Source organism: Eschrichtius robustus, chromosome 16, assembly GCF_028021215.1.
Source record: "Eschrichtius robustus isolate mEscRob2 chromosome 16, mEscRob2.pri, whole genome shotgun sequence".
Lineage (NCBI taxonomy): Eukaryota > Metazoa > Chordata > Mammalia > Artiodactyla > Eschrichtiidae > Eschrichtius > Eschrichtius robustus.
Genome location: NC_090839.1, coordinates 18270584 through 18294540, shown reverse-complemented (window position 1 = coordinate 18294540; position 23957 = coordinate 18270584). Strand labels below are relative to the sequence as shown.

Genomic DNA, 23957 nt, shown 5'->3' with positions numbered 1-23957 from the left:
AAGGCCATGATTTACCTTGTTAATTCTGTTCAGGAAAACTGTGAAAACTTCCTATTTATCTCCCCAACTAGTTTCATTTTGATTTTTCTTTTTTCATAGACAGGCATCTTTGTTTCCTGTCTAAGAGCTGGCTTGCAACATTTCAACTCTCTTATGTTTCTGAGCCCCTAAACCTCTGTTTCACTCTGTCACACATGCTTTTCCTCTACCCAGCCTCCTACTTTTCTTCAGCTCAGTGCCTCATCTTTTAGAAAGCTTCTGATCGATCCTGGCAGTAATAACTGACAAAAAGCAAAAATAAACAACAACAAAAACCTGCATTCACCCTGGACTGCCCTTTCTCATGGGTCTACAAAGCATGTTAACTAGAGTTCTGTTATATGATTACATGGTGTGGTAAGACCATGAGCTTCCTTCAAAGTAGGGTCTTTATTTTCTTTCTGTATCTTTCTAACTATTTCCAGTGACCTACACAGTGTAAGGTACTCAGTAAGTGTTTCTGGCCAAATGAAGTACCAGCATATATTATCAGCCTTCAGGAGTCCATGCTATGTAGTCAAACATGTCACAGAAGATGAAACATGGACCCAGAGATGGAAGAGTCTTGTCCAAGTCCACCCAGCATATCAACAGCAGATTGAGAACCACGTCCTGACTCTCACTTGAGACACTTTTCTATGGTACCACCTGAAAATTGCTCACTTGGTTGGGGAGGATTCCAATTAAACAGAAAATATTGCTTGCTGGGTTACAAACAGAATACTAAGTGGAAAAATAAAAATAAGCTCAAAGGAAAGGACTCCGTTAATAGTCTCTTGTACATGAGCTCTTTCTTGCTAGGAAAACTTCCAAGTCTGAAACCACATGGTTCCTGATGTCTTTTGCCCACCTCTGGAAAAGGCCCAGTTTCTCCTTATTTTAATCCATGGTGAGTGGAATGAGATGAGCAGGCAGAGAGTCAAGTCTTTCTATTTTGGTCATTATGAGTTTCCAGAGTTGGAGAGCAACCATGGTTTTCCCTTTCACGATTTGGGCTTCTGCCACTAACTCCCCATGCCCCTACCCAAGAATCACTCATCTGCAAATTGAGAAGCTGGACCAGAATCTCTCAGAGATCACCTGCAGTGGCACGTTCTGGGACTCTTTTACCAACTGAGGGGAGAGAAAAATTGTGGGAGAAGCAGGAGGTCCACTCTGTCTCTGCTCAGGTGGCTCTGAGCAGAGAAGAGGGCACCTGGGGAGATCTGAAGCATCCATCTCCTTGGTTACACTCTATCGGGAGGCTGCCTGCCCACCATCACTTAGATGACTAAGAGAAAGATGGCAACACTGGCCTCACCCCTCACAAGCCATGCACGTGGCGTGTCTGCCCAGAGCTGGAAAATGAACAAATGTTTGCTCTTCATTAGGCTGCATCATATTCCTCATAGCTGTTCCTCGTTGCCTTAAATAGTCTTAATGGAGCTGTAGTAACCAATACCGTCTGGTTTCCCTACTGGGCTTGTTCTATTCATTATGATGACAGGCTGCCTGGATTGGACTGGATTAACATGCTTCTCTTCCTTCTCTCCATCACAAAGTCACCTCACCCTATTGCCCCACATCCTTCCCAAACTTGATACTCATCTGACCATGACAGTGGCTGGCGTTCTAGGACTCACAGACAATCCCACTCTCCAGCCAACATCTGTTAGCATTTGACGGCATGCTTAGGATTTTTGGTTTGTAACTGGGGAAGGTGGGGGAATTTGGGCTGGGGGAGGTAGGAGGGGGAGGTAGGAGGGGGAGGAGGGAAGACTCTGCAGTCCAGGATCACGTGAAGAAGCCCCTTGACTCTAATGTGACTGTGGTCCAATAGCAGGGCAGATTTGCGGGGTCCTCACGTGCCTCCACGGGCATCGGATGTGACCGGCAGCAAGTACAGCAGGTGAGGGGAAGGGTCTGTGGGCACAAGCAGGGCATGTGCTGGGGACTCCACGGGTCTCCTCAGACCAGCGTCTCAACCTTGAAAGTACATTAGAGTCATCTGGAGAGCTTAGGAGATACTGATCCCTGGATCCCACTTCCAGAGATTCTGATTTAATTGGTCTGAAGGATGGCCCGGGTGTTGGTGTTTTTAAAACTTCCCTGGGTTATTCTAATGTGCAGTGAAGACTGAAAGCCTCTAAGACTCAGATCTGTATGGGAAGTGAAGTTAATTTGCCTTAGGCCTCCTTGAGTTCTTAGGAACCCAAGGTCCCTGGTCAATCACGGTTGCTAGGACTTGAGACATAACTACGGGGGTGGTAGCCCCAGAGAGCGGGGTCCAGGGGAGCTACAGGTGGGATGGGAGATCCAGCTGGCCTGGACAATTGGTTCCCGCTGGGACTCCCAATATATCATGGACAGAAGCACTCTTTGGATCACTCTGACCAATGTCTTCACGCCCACTGCATAAATATGAAAATGGAGGCCCAGAGAGGGGGAGGAACTGGCTCAAGGTCACCCAGATAGTTAATGAAAGAGACAGGGCTTAAATCTAGGCATTTTGACTCTCAATTCAGGACCATTCATGCATTATTTCAAGTCACCGAACTTAAAATATACACATTGAGAGGTTCAAGTTTACATGCTAAAGAGAGCAAGCTGATTTTATGGCTCGACATGAAAGAATGTGTGTGGGCTTGTCTAGGCTCGGGGCCCAGTCTCCAGGTTCAGGCAAACCCATATTTTCCTTGAATTACTGTCCCAGCCCCCTACCTGCCTCTGATCTCCCTGTTCTGACCTACGACAAATAGTTGCATCTAAAATGCGAATCCAGCTTAAAAAAAAATCCTGCTGCCTTCAGTGGCTCCCCATTGCTCCTGGAATAAAATCCAAATCCCCTTGCCCACACCCCATGCCTGCCCCTACTAACAATTTCAGCCCCATCTCCTTCTATGCTCCCTCCTATTTCTCAAGCTTTGGCTTAGGCTTTATGTCTTCCAGAAAGGCACTGGTTATCCATCCTCAGGCTAGGCTTAATGCACCCCACCTCCAGGGGTTCTGATAGCACTCTAGGGATACCTCTACTGTGACATTTTGCCAAATAGTGAAATAGTTAGTTTATATGCGCATCTCGAAGAATAAGCTCTAAGCTCCCCAGAAAGCAAGGACTCTATCTTGTCTCCTCAGTTTCTAGAGTCCAGTCCAATGCCTGGTCTATGAAAAGTGCTCTGACATCTCACAGTTGAAATTCTGTGTTTTTAATATCATCTATGTGTCAATGGCTCCCAAAGTTTTCTCCCCAGTCCAGGCTTCTTTCCCAAATTCCAGACTCATATATCCAGCTACCTACTTTCCATCTCCACTAAGATATCCAATAGACATCTTAGTTCAAAATCAAACTCCCCATTCCTTCCTTATCCCCAAGTCTGTTCCACCTGCAGCCTTCCCATCTCCACTGGTGGCAGCTCCATCCTTCCAGTGGCTTGGGTAATAGCCTTGGAGGCACCCTTGATTCCTCTCTTTCTCTCCCAGGCCACATGTAATGTGTTAGAAAATCCTGTTGGCTCTATCTTTAAAATACATTCAGAATCCAGCCACCTCTCTCCACCCCCGCTGCCACATCCTGGGTGAGTCAGCACTGTCTCTCTGCTGGGTCACTGCAGTGGGCTCGCAACTGGCTTCCCTGCTTTTACCCTTTCCTCCCTTTGTCTATTCTCCACAGAGCAGCAAGAATCAATCTTTCAAAATAATGTCAGAAAATTATCACTTGTCTTCTCAAAACTCTGCAGTGGCTTTCCATTTCATTCAGAGTAAAAGCCAAAGTCCCTATAATGGCTTATAAGGCACTATATGGTCAGGCCCCCTTTATTTCTCCAATTGCACCTTCTATTACTTTTCTTCCTTGTTCACTGGACTCACACCACGCTTGACCTCCTTGTACATGCCAGATATATTACTCCCTTGATCTTGACTCTTTTCCTCCAGATACTTTCCAGCATGCCTCTGCTCAAATCTCATCTTCTAATTAAAGACTGCCCTTTCAGCCTGTTGAATACTGGAACTCCTTCACCTCATGTCCCTGGAATATACCATCTCCCTTCCCTGCGCTTCTCTTTCATTTCCCGTGGTACTTACTTGTGGAAGACTGTATTATCCACAGATTATATTTTCCAATACTACTGTTCCGTATTCTCTCTTAGAATCTTGCAGCTACACCTCCCTTCATCAAGAGGTGGAGTCTAATAATTCCCCTCCCCTAGAATGTAGGCAGTTATTGTTTGCGTATAACCAATATAAGGTGGTAGGAGTGATGCTGTGTGGCGTCCAACTGTAGGTCACAAGGGGTGACGCACTTTCCACCTTGTTAGCTAGCGGGCTCACCCGCGGAGCTCTGCGCCACCATGTAAGAAGTTCAGTGATCCCGAGGCAGCCATGCTGTGAGGAAGCCCAGGCTACCGGAAGAGGCTGAGTGTAGGTGTTCCAGCTGGCAATCCCAGCTGAGATCCCAGGTGTTAGCTATCCGAGTGAAGACACTTTCAGATCTTCAGTCCCAAGCCTTAGAGCATTCCCGGTCAAGGCTTTAGACATCATGGAATAGAGACAGACTATCCCTGTTGTGCCCTGTCCAAATGGTTGATCCACAGAATCAGTGAGCACAGTAAATTGGTTGTTTTATGTCACTACGATTTGGGGTAGTTTGTAACACAGCAAACAGTGTTTTTCACTGTCTAACATACTATATTATTTACTAACATATTACATTAAGTAAGTTATTGTAAAATAACTTCCTTATTTTTAAGTCTATCGTTTATTTTGGGTTTCCTCTGCTAGAACACAAGCTTCACAAGGGCATGGATCTTTATCCATTCTTGTTCTCTGGTGTATCCCAAATACCTCGAACAGTCCTTAGAAATAGTAAATACTCAGTAAATATTTAATGAGCAAATTTGTAAGTGATTGTAAAACTTAAGTGAATTTTATAAGACACAGCTTGCTATAGCTGAGAGGTCCCTTATATGTCAACTTGTCAAACCCACTCATTTGTATGAAAAAAATGAGCAGGGTAGGGGAGTGACAGGCAACAAACAGAGCACATGGCATGTGGGTTTGATAGTAGGACTGAAGACCCAGGAATCATATATCTACAACAGAAAACAGTCTTCAAGTAGATTTGTGATTCTTTGCTCAGTATGTAGATTCCACACATCACAGGAGGCTTGATGATCAAAGCAACATCCAGCTATAGTCTAAGGAAGTGGACAGACATTGTGGAAAGACTCCTATGAAGTAACGTTTTCCAATTAACCTCCAGTTAATCAGGAAATGCTGTTAACTAGAAGCTAAGCGTTCAAGCTAACTGATTAATATAATTTGAACTAACTGAGGGCAAGTCTAGTCTACTTAATGATATTTCTGGTTGAAGTTCAAATGATGGAACAACGTTTATTGTTTTCTCTCTCATTATAAAAGCAGTTCATTTCCATGCGAGAAAATTTGGAAAATGTAAAAAGGCACAAAAAAATAAATGAAAAAAAAAAATCAATCCAAATCCCACCACATAAGGATGGATACCTTTAAAAGATATCATTCTGGAAGGAAATGCACCAAAGTCGTCAAATTTATTTGTATTTCTGTTTTCAAATTTTAGATTGCAAGTTCTTAGAACAGTGTTTCTCAGGCTTTGACTACTTGGCCCCCTTTCTGATAAGCCACATGTGTCCCTTAATGCTATTTGAAACTTTAAAACAAATTAAATATTATGACTAATGACTTATTAAACCTTCATGATATTGAATACGACTTTACAAACAACGCACCCTCTCCTGACATTCACTCACCACACAGATCTACACAAGTGAGTGTGAGCACACACACATCATGCCCCCCGCCATACTTTAAGGGGTTGGGATTGAGGCAGGAGAGAGATGGGCCCCAGGCTGAGCAGCTGCAAACAGTCTCCTGTAGACACTTCGAAATAAAGATAATGACAGGAGCAGAGCCCTGCTTGAGTAAAAGATAAGGCGAGCACATTTTTCTCATTCCTGTGGTCAAGGAGACATCCTAGACCACACATGTGCAGAAAAGATCCTCAGGGGTCAAAGGTGAGAGGGGGCGCCAGCCCATAATATGTCCTGCCAACCTCCCAGAAACCCCCACGCTAGAATTCATCTTGGCTGAAAGATGTGCGTGCACATTGGGCAGGGCCCTGAGTCAGGCCAAATATGGGCACGAGCAAGATGACTGGCCAGAGGGAACCTGGAAAACTGCCCTCATATAAGCAATTTTAGCCACCCCTACTGGGTGCGACTCACTCTGAGTCTGCCTGTGTGTTCTTCCACACGTACTTTGCTTCTAATAAACATTTTATCTGCTTCATAATCTCTGTCTCTTTGCTGAATTCTTTTTTCAAAGAAGACAAGGACTGAGGTCCAGGCGCTGGACCCCACGGCCCCCTGAGATCAGGATCATTTAACCAACCTCCTAGGAAATAAGGCCCAGGGATGTGAGGTGATGAGACCATCACCTGCAACTCTTATCCCAGTATCCTCCCAAAATTTATAGGTTGAGTATATGAAAAATACTATTTTACTTAGACCATATTTGAAATTAACTGCTGGGGACAGGTATAAAGACACAGACGTACAGAATGGACTTGAGGACATGGGGAGGGGGAAGGATAAGCTGGGACGAAGTGAGAGAGTGGCATGGACATATATACACTACCAAATGTAAAACAGATAGCTAGTGGGAAGCAGCTGCATAGCACAGGGAGGTCAGCTCGGTGCTTTGTGACCACCTAGAGGGGTGGGATAGGGAGGGTGGGAGGGAGATGCAAGAGGGAGGGGATATGGGGATATATGTATACATATAGCTGATTCACTTTGTTGTACAGCAGAAACTAACACACCATTGTAAAGCAATTACACTCCAATAAAGATGTTAGAACAAAAAAACCAAACCAAAACAAAAGAAATTAACTGCTGGTTCTCCTGAGCTGGTAATTACTCATGTCCATTGACATAAACGTTTTTGTTTGCATAACTGTGTCAAATGTTCTCCTTGCTACCATGTTTTATACTCTCATAAAGTTTTAGGACCAGACAGGCCCTTAGTAATCACCTATCCAAACTCTTCATTCAACTAATAAAGAACTTTAAAACTCAGGTAGCAAAACGATAGGCCACGCAGTTTGTTGTATTGGAATCTGGATGTCTGGACACCCCCTACCCCCAAATTTAGCACAATTTCATGACCTCACACAACTTCTGAAATATTGCTTTGTAAGCTCTTTCTCAGAATATAGTCTGAGAGATAAACTTAGTCTGCAGTATCAAGAATTCCAAATGTGTAGCGTCTTGAGTCAATGCATTTTCACTGCACACAGTGAAACTGAACCTAGCATATCTGGGCCACATGATGCATGTGAGAAAAAAAAAACACCACCACCACCACCACCACAACAAAACCTAGTGCAAATAACTCAGAGCCTGGCACGCAGTAAATGCTCAAAAGATATTTTGGGAAGGATGGAGGAGAGGTAGAGAGAGGAAAGGAAAAGAGAAGAAAGAGATGCTTGGTTCCAAAGCTGCCTGCAGCTGGATTCCGACAGGCTCAGGAGGGATGCAAAATTCCTCTTGGGGGTCAGGTGCTCTTTAGTGCAGGAAAACATCTTAATGAGTTTTTCCTTCTACCTTTTGTTTGTAAAAGGTGAGGCCTAAAGGGCAAGGAATGAAACAAAAGGAGTGAGATAAAGACAGCTAAATTGTTCTGCATAATAAAGTAGAGGGAGTGGAGTTCCTTTCTTGGCTGGTATAAAAAGGAGGAGGAAAAAAAGAGGAAAATTTTAGGACACTAAAAGGAACTTTGGGAAAGGAAGTGGATAGAGACCTGTCTGGTGACCAGAGCCTCACCTCAGGAGGACTTGTATTCAGGTGCTTCCTGTACTCGGCTGCAATCTTTCTGTGATACCCTAAACCTTAGCAACAACTGCTACTCACAAGTCCTTGGCATTAGAGACTCGCTGGGGAGGAAGGTAAGGGATGTCCAAGGCAGGGGTGCGGAGCAGGTAGAGAGAGAGAGGGAGGACAGCAGTCGCCAGATGCGATATTGACTTGGGGGTGTTGAAAACACAACAGAAGCATGACAACGAGGCAAGAGGTGACCAGGAGCGAGCAGGCCTGCTGAAAATCACTGGCAGGGGTGATCTGCTGGCTTTTCTACAACATGTGGGATGGGGGCTGGAGCCATTCTATCGATATCTTCCCATTGAAGGAAGGGAAGACTCCAAACTGATGCGGTAGGTCTGGGTGGGCCTGAGATGGTGCATTTCCAGCAGGCTCCCAGGTGGTGTTGATGCTGCTGGTCCGGGGACCATACTTTGAGTAGCTTTAGTACCCACGAAGCCTCTGTGCGCATCAGGGAGTTTCCCGCAGGCTGGTCTCTTACCTCATATTCCTCCTTGAACCCGTAGCCCTGGCCTCTCTTCATCTGAGTGATGTGCTGGAGCAGGTCAGCCACCCGGATGGCGGGCTGGAACTGGTCCCGGGGATAGCTCATCTCCACGGGGTCGCAGGCCCGGTAGGGGTGAGTCTGGATCGTGAGGGTGGGCTGGGAGAGCTCCCCACGGCTGCCACCTGCTTCAAAAAGAAGGAGGGAGAACAGACCATCACCTATAGGAGTTTTGTCCTCTGTCCTCTGTGCCTCCCCCAGGTTGACCTCAGGAGGGCAGAGGGAACTAACTCAGGACTCAGCTGATCAGGGAACTGCAGAAAGAATAAAGAAACACGGTTTCCCTGGCATGGCTGTGGCGGTAGATTTAAACACTAAAACAACAAACAAACCAGTGACACAATAACCCTTGGTTCGTTTCTGTTTCAAGGGTGCATCTTGATGGAGTAAAGACAAGGTTCCAGGTTGGCTGTCATCTCCTGCCTGTTTCTGTCCTTCCTTCAGGCTTGTCAGGGTGGTCTCGGCCAATCCAGGCCAATCCCAGAACCAGTGAGAAGCCAGGCAGGATGGATACAAGGAACATCCTCCTGGTGAGGAAGTGGACTACCTGGAATCGTCTCTGGTGCCTGTCTGCAGGTGAGGAGAGCCTCAGGTCCCTGGAGGTCAGAGCCATGTGTCTGCCTCTGGTCCATCTGCCTGCATCCCCGTGTGACCGGGTTTCTCTACTAGTTTGCTTCCTTTGGGTCATACACTGGGAGGAACTGGAGCCAGTCTTGGATCCGCAGTAGACAGCAGGGACCCTGACCTTCTCAGCTGCTCTCCAGCTATGGGCTCTGCAACAATGATCACCTTCTGCCTACTGTCTAGTTTCCCCAGAATTTAACACTCTTAATCCAGGAGTGATGCTGAACCTACTTTGCAGGTAGGAGCCTCCTCCTTCAGTCCCGAGAGCTCCTTCTCCCAGGCCTGGGTCCTACGCCTCATCGCCTTCATACATCTATCCTTGGTATAAGATCTATAATCTCGCCTGATAATCATCTTTAGACATACTGAATTGCGTTAACTGCTCCCTACTAGTTGGGCCACCCTCAAAACTGATGCCTGGGGCTTCCCTGGTGGCGCAGTGGTTGAGAATCTGCCTGCTAATGCAGGGGACACGGGTTCGAGCCCTGCTCTGGGAAGATCCCACATGCCGCGGAGCGACTAGGCCCGTGAGCCACAACTACCGAGCCTGCGCGTCTGGAGCCTGTGCTCCGCAACAACAGAGGTCGCGATAGCGAGAGGCCCGCACACCGCGATGAAGAGTGGCCCCCGCTCGCCACAACTGGAGAAAGCCCTCGCACAGAAACGAAGACCCAACACAGCAATCAATCAATCAATAAATAAATACATTTAAAACTGATGCCTGCTTAGGTTGAAATTTGAATTACTCTGCTCCCCTTAGACCAGTAAAACCACTTTCTTACCCTATGAACTCCCTGCCAGCCATACACTGTCAATCTTTCAGGGCCAGTTCGTCTTATCCAGAACCATTCAGGCTTGGTCTCCCCAGCCTCCTCCCAAAGACATGGACAGTCTATGCTCTAGACCCTCCTGTTTGTGGCATGCATAAGATGAGAACTGCCAGATTTGATGTGTCTCACCCAGATGTTTTCAGGCACTGCAAGGTTCCAAGGCAGACCCCACGGGGCCTATGCCACACTCATTCCCTGGGAGTTTTAGCATACATTCCTCATTTTCTGCAACTCGTCTTTTCAAAATCCACGTATCTTTCAGCTTGTTTCTCTCTGTCGCAATAATCCACCAAACATTGATTCTGTATGTAAAAGTGAACTTTCCTCCTATGTGACAGCATGAGCAAAATTCTTCCTAGTAAGGAAAGGATTGCCAACAGAAGGATCTAGAATATATAGGTTTATGCACCAGAAAGAAGGGCTTAGGTGAGATGTAAGCACAAGTTTTCTGACAAGCATGAGAAAAATACTGCTTACTTTTCTCCTGGGATTTGAGGTAACAGGTAACACATCTTCACTGGTGTTGCTTAAACATAGAGCTGGCAAATGTGGGCACAGCTTCCCTTCTCCACCACACCCTTGTGATCAGGAGTTAGATTTACTGAGACCCCACTCTGTTCCAGGGACTCTGGTAGACACTGGAAATGTACAGAATACAGGTTTCACCCTCAAGGCTGGATGGCCTAGTAGGGTAGACAGACAGGATGAACCCCTGGAAGCATGAGCAGAGAAGCTGGAAAAGCCAAGCACATCCAGGTAAGAGCAAGGAAGATAAGACAGAGTGGAGGTAGAGGGTGGAAATACGATGGGGGTAAAGCTGTGAGAGATGGTGTGAGGTCAGCCTGGAAAGGTGTGAATGTCTAAGAATCTCCAAGCCAGTGGGAAACTATTGAAGGATTTTTAAAAAAATTTATTTTATTTATCTATTTATTTTTGGCTGTGTTGGCTCTTCGTTGCTGCACGCGGGCTTTCTCTAGTTGCAGCGAGCGGGGGCTACTCTTCGTTGCGGCGTGCGGGCTTCCTCATTGCAGTGGCTTCTCTCATTGTGGAGCACGGGCTCTAGGCGCGTGGGCTTCAGTAGTTGCGGCATGCGGGCTCAGTAGTTGTGGCTCACGGGCTCTAGAGCACAGGCTCAGTAGTTGTGGCACACGAGCTTAGTTGCTCCGCGGCATGTGGGATCTTCCCGGACCAGGGATCGACCCCGTGTCCCCTGCATTGGCAGGCGGATTCTCAACCACTGCGCCACCGGGGAAGCCCCTATTGAAGGATTTTTTTTTTTTTTTTTTTAAGAAGACTCCTTCTCCTTAAAGACTCACGCTATTTCTTGTAGGCGTCCTAGCTGCCATGGATATGAGGCCTCCTTCCAGTGAATATCACTCATGGGGATGGAGAAAAAAGGAGCACTTGAGTTTGCTTCTCTAGATGCTGCACTTCACGATTCCCAGGACAGGATGAACCGGGGTCAATGCCTGGAGCTCTGTGAGTGTCTCCCACCTAAGCCACTGTCATATATGGTGACAGGTATCTTCAGAGACCCATGGGCCTGGGACCTGGGCTGCCTGGGAGACCAGCTGCCTGGCAGAGATAGGCTTCTTAGCAAAGAGCATCTGACAATTTTTGTGAGATGCCAAGTGTTTCCAAAACCAAATAGCTACCAATATGGATATTTTCCTCTAAACACATTGCTAGACAGACTGTAAACTTGGTGTCAGCAAAACCAACACTGGAATGGAATACAAACGCGTCTGAAATTTAGCAACTTGTATTGCTGTAACATTTGTAATAATGTCAATGCGGGTGCTAATGGCGCTATGAAGACTCGGAACCAAGGGAGTTTCAAGGTTTATTAATTCAACTAGTTGGACTCCCTTTTCCAATGTAGCTTACTTCACCTATTCCCTATTAACCTCTGATAATGCAGAAGTGATGCCTTTTATCACACCCCATTTCACCAGACTCACTATACTTAATTTTCCATCATTAGGTTTAATGAAAACCCAATTTCACAACTCACTTCTCTCAGGAACCTACAAGTAATGCTACATTTTTATCAGCCCCAATTAAAAATCGTTACGATGTTCCTTTTCGAGAGGGAGCCTTAAAACTAATGTGTGATTCTGCTGCTAATTCAACAAGGGTGCTGGAATCCACATGCTGCTCATAAAATGTTAACTCAAACCAGCTGGCCCAGGGAGAGAACATTTTTCATTTTTCTCCTCACCAGACCCTTAATTTTCATGCCATTCCAACTGCTCATTTATAGGCCTTACATGTTTATCACATAATAATATTTTGGATTTCTTCTGCACCTTTTCTATAGCTGTTGTCTAAGGCTGTGAATTCCCCCGCAACGTGTCTTGCTGCTGCCCGTGAAGGGCTGGTAGGGCGAGCCGAGGGATTATGGTGACGTGTACGAGATGCCAGGTCACCACCATCCCTCTGATTTCCTCTTTTCTGTCTCTCTGCCAGTCGCTCTTCCTTCCTCCTTGGGAACCTGGCTTTGACCTTCTCTTTCTTTCTTATCCCCCCTGCTACCAAGCCATTAGAGATCTCCCACTAGCAACAGCCACGTATTTCCAATCACTCGCTAGGAACTGCCACTCCAGCCGGCTAACAAATATTTACTGAGTACCTATATTGTACAAAGCACAGTGTTAGATATAAGTACAGACAGGAGGGCGGAGGAAAGTGTGTTCAGAGGGAGATACGCTGCCACGGCCCTTGCAGGAGAGAAGAGGAGATAAGATGTGCATAAACATGCCTGACAAAGGTGGAACAGATGGGCTCCAGGAGGTGGGAGGGTAACGTGCTGCAGAGTTAGGCACCGTGCAGACATCGCCCAAGCTTTAGGCATTCACGCCCCACTTCTGTGGTTTTTGCCATCACTGTGTACAACCTGTACCAGCTCTGTCCAATAGAACTCTCCACAGTGATGGAAATGGTCTCTATCTGTGCTGTGCAATATGGTAGCCACTGAACACGTGTGACTACTGAGTGTGTGAGATGCGGCTAATGTGATGGGCAAACTGCATTTTACACTTTGCTTAATTTTAATTCACTTAAATTTAAATGTACACATGTGGCTTATGGTTACTGTACTGGGAAGCACAGATCTAGAGAAAGAGGCAGAGAAAGGGAGAGCATTCTGGAGTTACACAGAGGGTAAAGAGGTCCAGTGGAAATATAACATGGACCACGTACGTAAATTAAAATTTTCTTATAGCAACATTAAATAAGGTAAAAAGGAACAAGTGAAATTGATTGCAATAAGAAATTTTGTTTAACCCAATACATCGAAATGATATTTCAACGTAGAGTTGGTATAAAATTATTAATGATATATTTGACATTCTTTATTCATACTCAGGCTTTGAAATCCAATGTGTATCTTACTTATAAAGCATTTCAACTCAGACCAGCCATATTTCCAGTGCTTAACACCACATATGGTAAGTGGCTATAGTATTAGACAGGGCGGGTGTACATCCAGAGCCAAATCAAGTTCTAAAGAGAGCTGACTTAGAGCTAGAGTGAACTCTAAAAGACACTGATCTAGTGTAAGACAGCTCTAGCACAGCACTGCCCAACAGAACTTCATATGATGATGGAAGTGCTCTGTATCTGCACATTCAATATGGTAGCCACTAGTCACCTATGACTGTCAAGCACTTGAAATGTGGCTGGTGTGACTGAGGAATTGAATTTTTACTTTAACCTAATTTCAATTAATTTAAATATAAATAGCCACCTGTGACCAGTGGCTACTGCACTGAATAGTGCATATCTATATAGTCATGTCTTCAAAGTTTTTCTTTAAATCAATTTTCAACCATTGCTTTACTTTATCTCATTAAGAATGATAGTGAAATATAAAATCATGGGCGTGATAAGCTAGTTTTGACTTAAACTAAGATAGGTGTATACGGACTTGTGACTTTTGAGAAAGAGTAGATTCACATACCCCCATCTCATATCCCCTCAGGAATGTGCTCTTACTCAATGTAATGACAGATGGAATTACCTTCTCTCCCTGTCTTAAATCTGACCAACTCCACAGGGTTGAACCTGTAAAACTAATAGTTAAGTAGAATGTCATCCCGCTGTGCCACATTCTACGGAGCTGAAATGGACATTATACAATTGACAATTGACACGGTTATGCTTTGTTACTTAAGGTAACACTGGCTCGAAGGACAGAAAAGAAATGCTTCATCTTTTCCCATTTTCTTTCCTGGGCTCAGAGAATCAAAGGCTCTAGCAAGCAAATATGGGGATCGGGCATCTCCAAGCCCTTTCTCTTCCTCAGTCCCTTTCATTGGCTAAGACAAAAGAGGGTGGATAAACACCTTTGTACCCCAGAACTCGGATTCAGTATTAGAAAAAATTTGTGATGGGAACAGTCATAGGAAAGTGCTTCTGGATTCATTTGCTCCTCCTGATAAAGAAATCAATCTTTCTCTTTGTGGAGAGAGTGTGAATTCCTTCTTCCACAGCTCTCACATGACATGGAAGGATGGTGGAAGATATATCACATAGGGATGGGGACGGTGAACCTCCATTACTTCTCCTGCTTAAGTCACAAGAAAAGGATTCCAATCAGTTGAACACCGAAAGCAACAATAAGAATCTGCCTTCTCTGTTTATTGGCAAACACCAGTCCCCAGAGACCTCTCCTTCTTCGAAGTTAAGAAAACAGAAACAAAACAACACGGAGTCTCAGAAAAATCCGCGATGTGAAAAATACGAAAAATGACACTCTGGATGCTGAGAAAAATAAAATTTTCAAAAGAAAAGTAGTCAGTGTTGACTGTTTACCTAACAGCCATCCCTCACCTTCTTCCTTTCTGGCAGAACCCCCAAACGAGTCTTGGTGCCCACACATTCCCCATGTGACTCAGAGGAGGATGACCCTATTCCAAGACACAGGGGAAAATCCTTGATTTTTTTAAGCCAATCAGATGTTCCTATCGTCTTTGCCAATTTTCAAAAATTTTCAATGAGCTAGGAGGGAAGGTCTACTAGGGGAGTTCTATTTTCTTCTAGGAAAGATTTCCTTACTTCTAAGAAGGATATTCCAGTGGCTTCTGTCTCCTACTGGACATTACCATGTGTGGGTTTGATGCTTGGAACTGCTAAAGCAATCTCGCATCCAAGAAAGGATCCAGGCTAAGGGCAATGCCAACATGAGATGGCAAAGTGGAGAGCTTGAAAGGACGGGGGGGCTTTAATGACATTCTTGGGCATCTCATTCAACCAATCCATGGAACCTCCTCTAACTCCTGACTTCCTGTTCTGTAAGATAACACATTAACTTATTGTTTAAGCCCATTTGATTTTTTTTCTATAACCTACACAGTGGAAAACAGAAATGCATTTTAGATGGCATGAAATTCAAGAAAACATGGAAGAATAAAGAAAATGAAAGATTAAACAATAAGAGGACAGCTTTTCCAAAATATGGATCAAGTGAAGAAGCAACAAGAAGAAAATTTGCTGAGTGAGGCAAAGAAAGATGGTAAGGAAACCAAAATGGAATAGCAGAATTTGAATGGACATTGGAATCTGTAATGAGAATAAGCAACAGGCAGAAACTTGTGGAGAATTAATTTGAGAACCTTGTAGTGAACATATAAGGGAATGAGAACAGTGAGACTTCTATTTCCTTGGAATATCATCTGCTCATGTGTGTTCACGTGTGAAGGCACCAAAAAGACATTTTCAGAGAAAAAACAGACATATAAAAGACAGATAATTGCTATTACTAAAGAAGAGAATAGAATAAACAAAATAGATGCAATAATAAAGGATACAATGTAAAAACAGCTTTTTGGCAGAATAAAACCCAAAAATGAACAAAATGTAAAGAGCTCTCCATGTACAATTTAAAATTAGAACAAATCTCCTGATAATGTTATTAAATACTACTGATGTAGAAATATTCAGATAAACATCTAGGCTGGAAAAAAGGCTATCTATAAAGAAAAAGAAACAATGCTAACCATATTTTCTGTTGCCCAAAGTTAAATGCCAAAAATCACTGGAACAAAATTTTTGAGGGAAATATGCTGTGACTCCAAAATCATACCCTGATATAAGTTGTTTTTCATTTGTGAGGCTACAGAAAGATGTTTCCTGATGCACAAAGATTCAGAAATTATACTGGCTCTGATCCTTTTCTAGAGGCTTGGAGAGGTGGGGAAATAAGGAAAAAAATTTTTAGTGAAAAAACTCCCACAAGATCGGAGGAAACTGTATTATAAAAGAACTGATTTGTTATACACCATAATCAGTTAAACATAGATATGAGTATTAAAATCAAAATAAATATGAGTTGAAACACAATGAACTATAAAAAAGAATTGTTAATGAGAAACCATGTAAAAACATCTAATATAAAAATACTTGATTAACTTCTGAAATGTTACTAACAAAAACGAGGAAATGGGTGACTGATGAATCACTAGAAAAAAAAATCAACTTCTTCACCTTTTATAACAGACAGTCAATATATACTATTTTAATCTTGTTCTTAAGTAAAGGATCTAACTTTAACCATGTGTGTGCATATCTGTGGGTGTGTGCACACGTGTGTATGCACACACTTAAGTTAAAGGTATCAATTAGTTAGAGGCAATAAACAAAGGAAACTCTGGACCCCTAGCACATTTTGGTCTGGGGTCTGCATTTGTGCTCTGTGTGTGATAGAGCAACTGCAAACCTAGAAATCAACATACAAATCTGTGTAATACCACAGAAAATCTTCCTGTCCTGACAAGCAAATGAGAACCACTCTATAGAGCTATTTTCATAATCCAAGACATGTTAATTCTCACAGAACAAAACCGCCTCCACTAAAGATGAATTCATAGCAGAAAAATAAAATATAAAGAATGACAAGCCAAACCATATGATCATCTCAATAGATGCAGAGAAAGCTTTCGACAAAATTCAACACCCATTTATGATAAAAACCCTCCAGAAAGTAGGCATAGAGGGAACTTTCCTCAACATAATAAAGGCCATATATGACAAACCCACAGCCAACATCGTCCTCAATGGTGAAAAACTGAAACCATTTCCACTAAGATCAGGAACGAGACAAGGGTGCCCACTCTCACCACTATTATTCAACATACTTTTGGAAGTTTTAGCCACAGCAATCAGAGAAGAAAAAGAAATAAAAGGAATCCAAATTGGAAAAGAAGAAGTAAAGTTATCACTGTTTGCAGATGACATGATACTATACATAGAGAATCCTAAAGATGCTATCAGAAAACTACTAGAGCTAATCAATGACTTTGGTAAAGTAGCAGGATACAAAATTAATGCACAGAAATCTCTTGCATTCCTATACACTAATGATGAAAAATCTGAAAGTGAAATTAAGAAAACACTCCCATTTACCACTGCAACAAAAAGAATAAAATATCTAGGAATAAACCTACCTAAGGAGACAAAAGACCTGTATGCAGAAAATTATAAGACACTGATGAAAGAAATTAAAGATGATACAAATACATGGAGAGATATACCATGTTCTTGGATTGGAAGAATCAACATTGTGAAAATGACTCTACTACCCAAAGCAATCTACAGATTCAATGCAATACCTATCAAACTACCAATGGCATTTTTCACAGAACTAGAACAAAAAATTTCACAATTTGTATGGAAACACAAAAGACCCCGAATAGCCAAAGCAATCTTGAGAACGAAAAATAGAGCTGGAGGAATCAGGCTCCCTGACTTCAGACTATACTACAAAGCTACAGTAATCAAGACAGTATGGTACTGGTACAAAAACAGAAACACAGATCAATGGAACAGGACAGAAAGCCCAGAGATAAACCCACGCACATATGGTCACCTTATCTTTGATAAAGGAGGCAAGCATATACAGTGGAGAAAAGACAGCCTCTTCGATAAGTGGTGCTGGGAGAACTGGACAGGTACATGTAAAAGTATGAAATTAGAACACTCCCTAACACCATACACAAAAATAAACTCAAAATGGATTAAAGACCTAAATGTAAGGCCAGACACTATCAAACTCTTAGAGGAAAACATAGGCAGAACACTCTATGACCTAAATCACAGCAAGATCCTTTTTGACCCACCTCCTAGAGAAATGGAAATAAAAACAAAAATAAACAAATGGGACCTAATGAAACTTAAAAGCTTTTGCACAGCAAAGGAAACCATAAAAAAGACGAAAGACAGCTCTCAGAATGGGAGAAAATATTTGCAAATGAAGCAACTGACAAAGGATTAATCTCCAAAATTTACAAGCAGCTCATGCAGCTCAATAACAAAAAAACAAACAACCCAATCCAAAAATGGGCAGAAGACCTAAACAGACATTTCTCCAAAGAAGATATACAGATTGCCAACAGACACATGAAAGAATGCTCAACATCATTAATCATCAGAGAAATGCAAATCAAAACTACAATGAGATATCATCTCACACCGGTCAGAATGGCCATCATCAAAAAATCTAGAAACAATAAATGCTGGAGAGGGTGTGGAGAAAAGGGAACCCTCTTACACTGTTGGTGGGAATGTAAATTGATACAGCCACTATGGAGAACAGTATGGAGGTTCCTTAAAAAACTACAAATAGAACTACCATACGACCCAGCAATCCCACTACTGGGCATATACCCTGAGAAAACCATAATTCAAAAAGAGTCATGTACCAAAATGTTCATTGCAGCTCTATTTACAATAGCCAGGACATGGAAGCAACCTAAGTGTCCATCATCGGATGAATGGATAAAGAAGATGTGGCACATATATACAATGGAATATTACTCAGCCATAAAAAGAAACGAAATTGAGTTATTTGTAGTGAGGTGGATGGAGTTAGAGTCTGTTATACAGCGTGAAGTAAGTCAGAAAGAGAAAAACAAATACAGTATGCTGACACATATATATGGAATCTAAGGAAAAAAAAAAAAAAGGTCATGAAGAACCTAGTGGCAAGACGGGAATAAAGACACAGACCTACTAGAGAATGGACTTGAGGATATGTGGAGGGGGAAGGGTAAGATGTGACAAAGTGAGAGAGTGGCATGGACATATATACACTACCAAACGTAAAATAGATAGCCAGTGGGAAGCAACCGCATAGCACAGGGAGATCAGCTCTGTGCTTTGCGATCACCTAGAGGGGTGGGATAGGGAGGGTGGGAGGGAGGGAGATGCAAGAGGGAAGAGATATGGGAACATATGTATATGTAGAACTGATTCACTTTGTTATAAAGCAGAAAGTAACACACCATTGTAAAGCAATTATAGTCCAACAAAGGTGTTAAAAAAAAAAAAAAAGAATGACAAGCCACGTGAGCAAGCTTATCCCCACAAGGGAGAGTCAGCAGACATGATACACAGAGAGATATGCCTGCTAAGCATTGAAAATAATGAAACTGTGTAAGAGACGATAAAATAAATACACTTAGATTGATTAAAGAGAATATGGAAGGATGGTGAACCACAGCAATAAGGCAACACATCATGGAAAAAGGATGGGTGACTTTGCAAAATACATGTTTAACTTCTAGAGATGAAAAATATAGTCACTGAAAGTAGAAAGTAAGTAGATAAATATAAGAACAGATGATAATGGGACATAATAGAAGTTAAGGACACAACAGAGAAGCTGAAGAAAAACAAAAGCTGGTTCTTTCCTTCGAAAACACTGATAAATTAGACAAACCTCTGCCAAAAATGATTAAGAAAAAAGACACACAGAAACCACTTCACAATTGCTAGAAATGGGTAGAACACTTTTATCACATGCTTGGATTGGCGAGTGAGTAACTGATTGGGAAAACCATGAAACACATCTGAAGACTCTGATGGATGTGGCCAGGGTCAGAAGTTACCTTTCAGCCCCTTACCAGAGCACCAGCTTTTTCTTAAAGAAGTTTTATTATGAGATAATTGTAGATTCACGTGCAGTTGTAAGAAATAACTTAGAGCGGCCCCGTATACCCTGCAGTCAGTTTTCCCCAACTTCCCATCTCACATAACTATTACACAGCATCATAATCAGGGAATTGACATGAACACATTCCACTGAACTTACTTGGATTGCACCAGTTTTACGTGCACCTGTGCGTGCGTGTTCACAGCTGTATGTAATTTAATCACAGGTGTAGATCCCTGTGACCACCACAGCCAAGATGCAGAAGTACTTCCAGCCCAAGGATCCCTCATGTAACAGAACACTGGCCTTTGAGTTTCTCTCTTGTCTCTAGGCTGAGGGCTGGTTCCTGGACTCTGGGTGACTGTAGCAATAATGAAAAAAGTGTCTCTCAGTGAAACCCTGTGGTCTACTAGAGCCCCATAAACTGGGACCCACCTTTCCTGAGGATCCTCTAATCCGGGGGTCCACAGGGCAGCCATGTGTGGCCACGCATGCTGTGCACTGCTTGATTTGAGAGGGTGCCATTCATGTTATGGCCTTGCTTTTGTGACTCATGCCCTTTTAGTCAGAAGCCATAGTCTGTACTTGTTTAAGTGACCAGTCGTTGGGATCGTTATTTTTATTTTAGGTAAATCATAATGTGGAAAGTTTCATGCATGTGGTCTCCAGGGGAAGGAATAAGTGAATTATTAGTCTGTGGACTTAGTGACCTAAGAGCTGAGCCAGAGTTAGGAAGGGAGACCTCTGTTCAGAGTCTATTCTGTGGGTCAGGAGTGAATTGGACCCTCATGAGGGGTTGTGTGTGTGTGTGTGTGTGTGTGTGTGTGTGTGCGCGCCTGTGTGTGCGTGCACGCACCCAATGCTCAGCAAGCACATGAGTTTTCCCTCACCTCTGCTGCAGCCAGAGGTAAATGGTTTTTTATCTGTTTTATAAAATAGACTTCTAGGTATGATTGTGCTTGAAGAAAGGATTTCACTGTTAAAAAAAAAAAGACTTTGAAAGTCTTTTTTAAACTTAATTCAAACAAAAATGAAGATCACGTGGCGAGCCAGAAGCAACAGACCTGTAGCAACAAGAGAATGCTTTTTGGTCTTAACTGCTCAGTGATCAAACTAGGAAATGAGGGAACAAAGCTGCGGGGTATGTATGGGATCTTGGAAATATACTGCTGAACCACAAAGGAGAAGGGGTATAATGCTGGACTTTTAAAATGTTTCCGCTCACCAGAAACACAAACTCTTTTTTGTAACGTCCAAGTCCAGTGTTTAATTACTGCATAGCCACCATCCACTTGCACTTCTGTTTGAAGCAACGGACTATCTGAACTTCGAGGAGTAGAAAAATACCCCGTAAATATGCAGTGATACATGTGCCTGAAGAATTTTGTAAACAGATGATAAAGTATGGTACAAATTTTGGCTGGTAAGGAATGGCTTCCTGGGGATTATATTACTTATGAGAATGAAGTATATTAAGAAGAAAATGTGAGTTTACCCAATGTTGGAAAGATTATTATCATTGTGAAGTTATTTAATACTATTAGTAGAAAAGTCTGTATATGGCTGTTCATGTTAGTATAGATAGGATATTCCAAAGAACGCAGAGGAACATGTCCTGCTTAGTAAGTTACTTGAAGCAGAAATAATAAAGAAAAGTAAATTGTATGGTTTTGATATTCTTGCAAGCAGGAAAGAGAGGGATTCTAGGGTGGCTTTTGAGAGAGGTTTGTACAGGGGGGATGACAGATTGTGTGGGGAAGGCTGGGTTTCTGTCAGACTGAAGGTTACAGCTTTGTTGTGACACCAGCTTGGGCAGGGCATGATCTGGAATGTCTCCCTGGCTCCAGAGTTGTGCTCACACTAAAAACAACCAGCCCAGCATTTTGTGTTGTGTGTGTATCACTGCACTCGGAGACCCACATCCTCATAGGAAGGTGCGTGATGGAAGGGAAAAAAAAGTAAATAATGCCTCACATTGAAAACATTTCCTCTCTCTCATTTGTCAAAATCATAATAAGACAAAGGTATGCAAAATAGTTGCAGAGTAATACTTAGCTAAACTAGAAAAACTCAATTTTGTCAGCTTTTACAGTCTTCAGCCTGACAGGTGACTTTGTCTTTTGTTGATGTATACGAAAGAGAAAATGAAATGCTAAACTTGTCTAGGAGAGGGAGAGGAAATTGAAATGTGCAACAGCTGTTTGAAACGCGTTTGCCATTATCCTGGATGGAGAGAAGCCTGCTTTCTTCATTTCAAACTATGCCCTGGATACTTAAGCAGAGTATGTGGATATAATAAGCTACAAAGACAACACAATATTAACAGAGTGGAGACAACACAGTTTTGGAGTTATAAGACTTGAGTTTTCATCCTGGTTCTGCCACTAAATTGTCTTGCACAATTACTTTCACCTTCTGGATCTTAACTTTAAAATTATGGAGTTGAATTAGACCACTCCTTCTCAACTTTTAGTATACACGCTAGAGATAGTTTAAAATGCATATTCTAATTCAGTGAGTCTGGAATGTGATCCGAGAGTCTGCATTTGTAACAAGCTCCCAGGGGACGGTCATGCTGCTGGCCCATGGACCTGCGCTTTGAGTAGTAAGAGATCAGATGGTCTTTAAGGGAGCTTCCAGTTAAGAAATACAATTTGTTCATTAATGGTCCTGGAGTTACTCAATAAAGCAAGCACTGTCCTTTCTGCTTTTAGTGAATGAATGAGGTAGTACACCTTAGTACTGTTCGAAACCAACCAAACAAAAACATTCAAGCAACCAACGCTGCTGGCCTTTACTCTGGGAAGGACAGAATCCTAACACTCTCATGAGAACTGATAAAGCTGTGTGTGCACATCAAGGGTTAGCCTGGCAGACCCTCAGCTGCTGAATTATAGAAGTTGACTGAAATGGCAACCTACTTTGTTTTACGTAGTGGATCCCAAACCATTGGGCTATACAAGAGTCACTCAGGGAACATGTTAAATATAGATTTCTTCCCTAGACCTAAGGACTTAGTAGCTTCAGTTTGGGGCCAGTCATGTTTGGGAACTACTGTTACAACCATTTAATGGGGGTCAGGGCAGTGACTGGGGGCCAGAAAGGGGAATTTTGACCCAATTCCTGATTGAAACATAGTAAAGAAGATCAATCCTACAAGCATGCTGCTCACCAACTTCTCCAGAGTTCCAGTGGCTTCTTCTCATGGTAATAAAGGTGTGCAGGTCATAAGGGAATCATTGTTATAGAGAAACTGCCTCTGAATAGTAGCACTTGTGGGATGTCAATGCTTTAAGGACCCCTGAAAGTTGCAATGAGAGGTCTTAACTACAGTTCCTATTCTTCTTTGGTTACAGAAATGCATCAGAGGAACCAAGGTTAAATCCTGGCTCTACTACTTATTAACCAAAAAGCCTTTGGTAAATTCTTATAACATATCACATATTAAGCCATGTATTAATTATCTATCACTACCTAACAAACCACCCCCCAAATAAGCAACTTAAAATAACAAACATTTACTATCTCACAGTTTCTGTAGGTCGGAAATCTGAGTGCAGCTTTCATGGGTACCTCTAGCTCTAGGTCTTGCATGAATCTGCACTCACGCTGTCAGATGTGACTATGGTTACATGTGAAGACTCATCTGGGGGGAAGAATCTGATTCCAAGTTCACTCATGTGGTCGCTAGCAAACTAGTTTTCTCATGGGTTATTGGAGTAACCACGCCCAGTGGGTCTCCCCATAGGGCAACTCATAACATGGTAGCTGGCTTCCCATGGAGCAAGCAAATGAAAAAGAGAGAGAAAGCGAGCAGCCCAGATGGAAGCCCCAGACTTTTTATAACCTAATCTTGAAAGTGACACCTCAATACTTTGTTACATTCTATTCCTTATATGCCAGTCAGTAGATCCAGCCTGCATTCAAAGGAAGGGATAATACAAGGATGTGTGAAAGCAGGCAGGAATCATCGGGGGTATCTCAGAGGCTGCCAATTACAAACCCCCATGTCACCCCACAATGCTTTTGTGAGAGCCCAAAGAAATAATGTCAATAAAAGAGCATTTATATACGTTACAGCAACATACACATATGGG

General features: G+C 42.9%; 1 protein-coding gene across 2 annotated transcripts in view; it reads right to left on the bottom strand.

Annotated features, from left to right (window-relative positions):
* PTPRT (protein tyrosine phosphatase receptor type T) overlaps positions 1-23957 on the bottom strand; it is a 785959-nt gene that overhangs the window by 79700 nt on the left and 682302 nt on the right. The window contains exon 15 of one of the 2 annotated variants that reach the window (XM_068565244.1): positions 8413-8603. In XM_068565244.1, the coding sequence (XP_068421345.1) occupies positions 8413-8603 (191 nt within the window). The remainder of the gene's footprint in view (positions 1-8412; positions 8604-23957) is intronic. The other variant, XM_068565245.1, reaches the window with a different exon arrangement.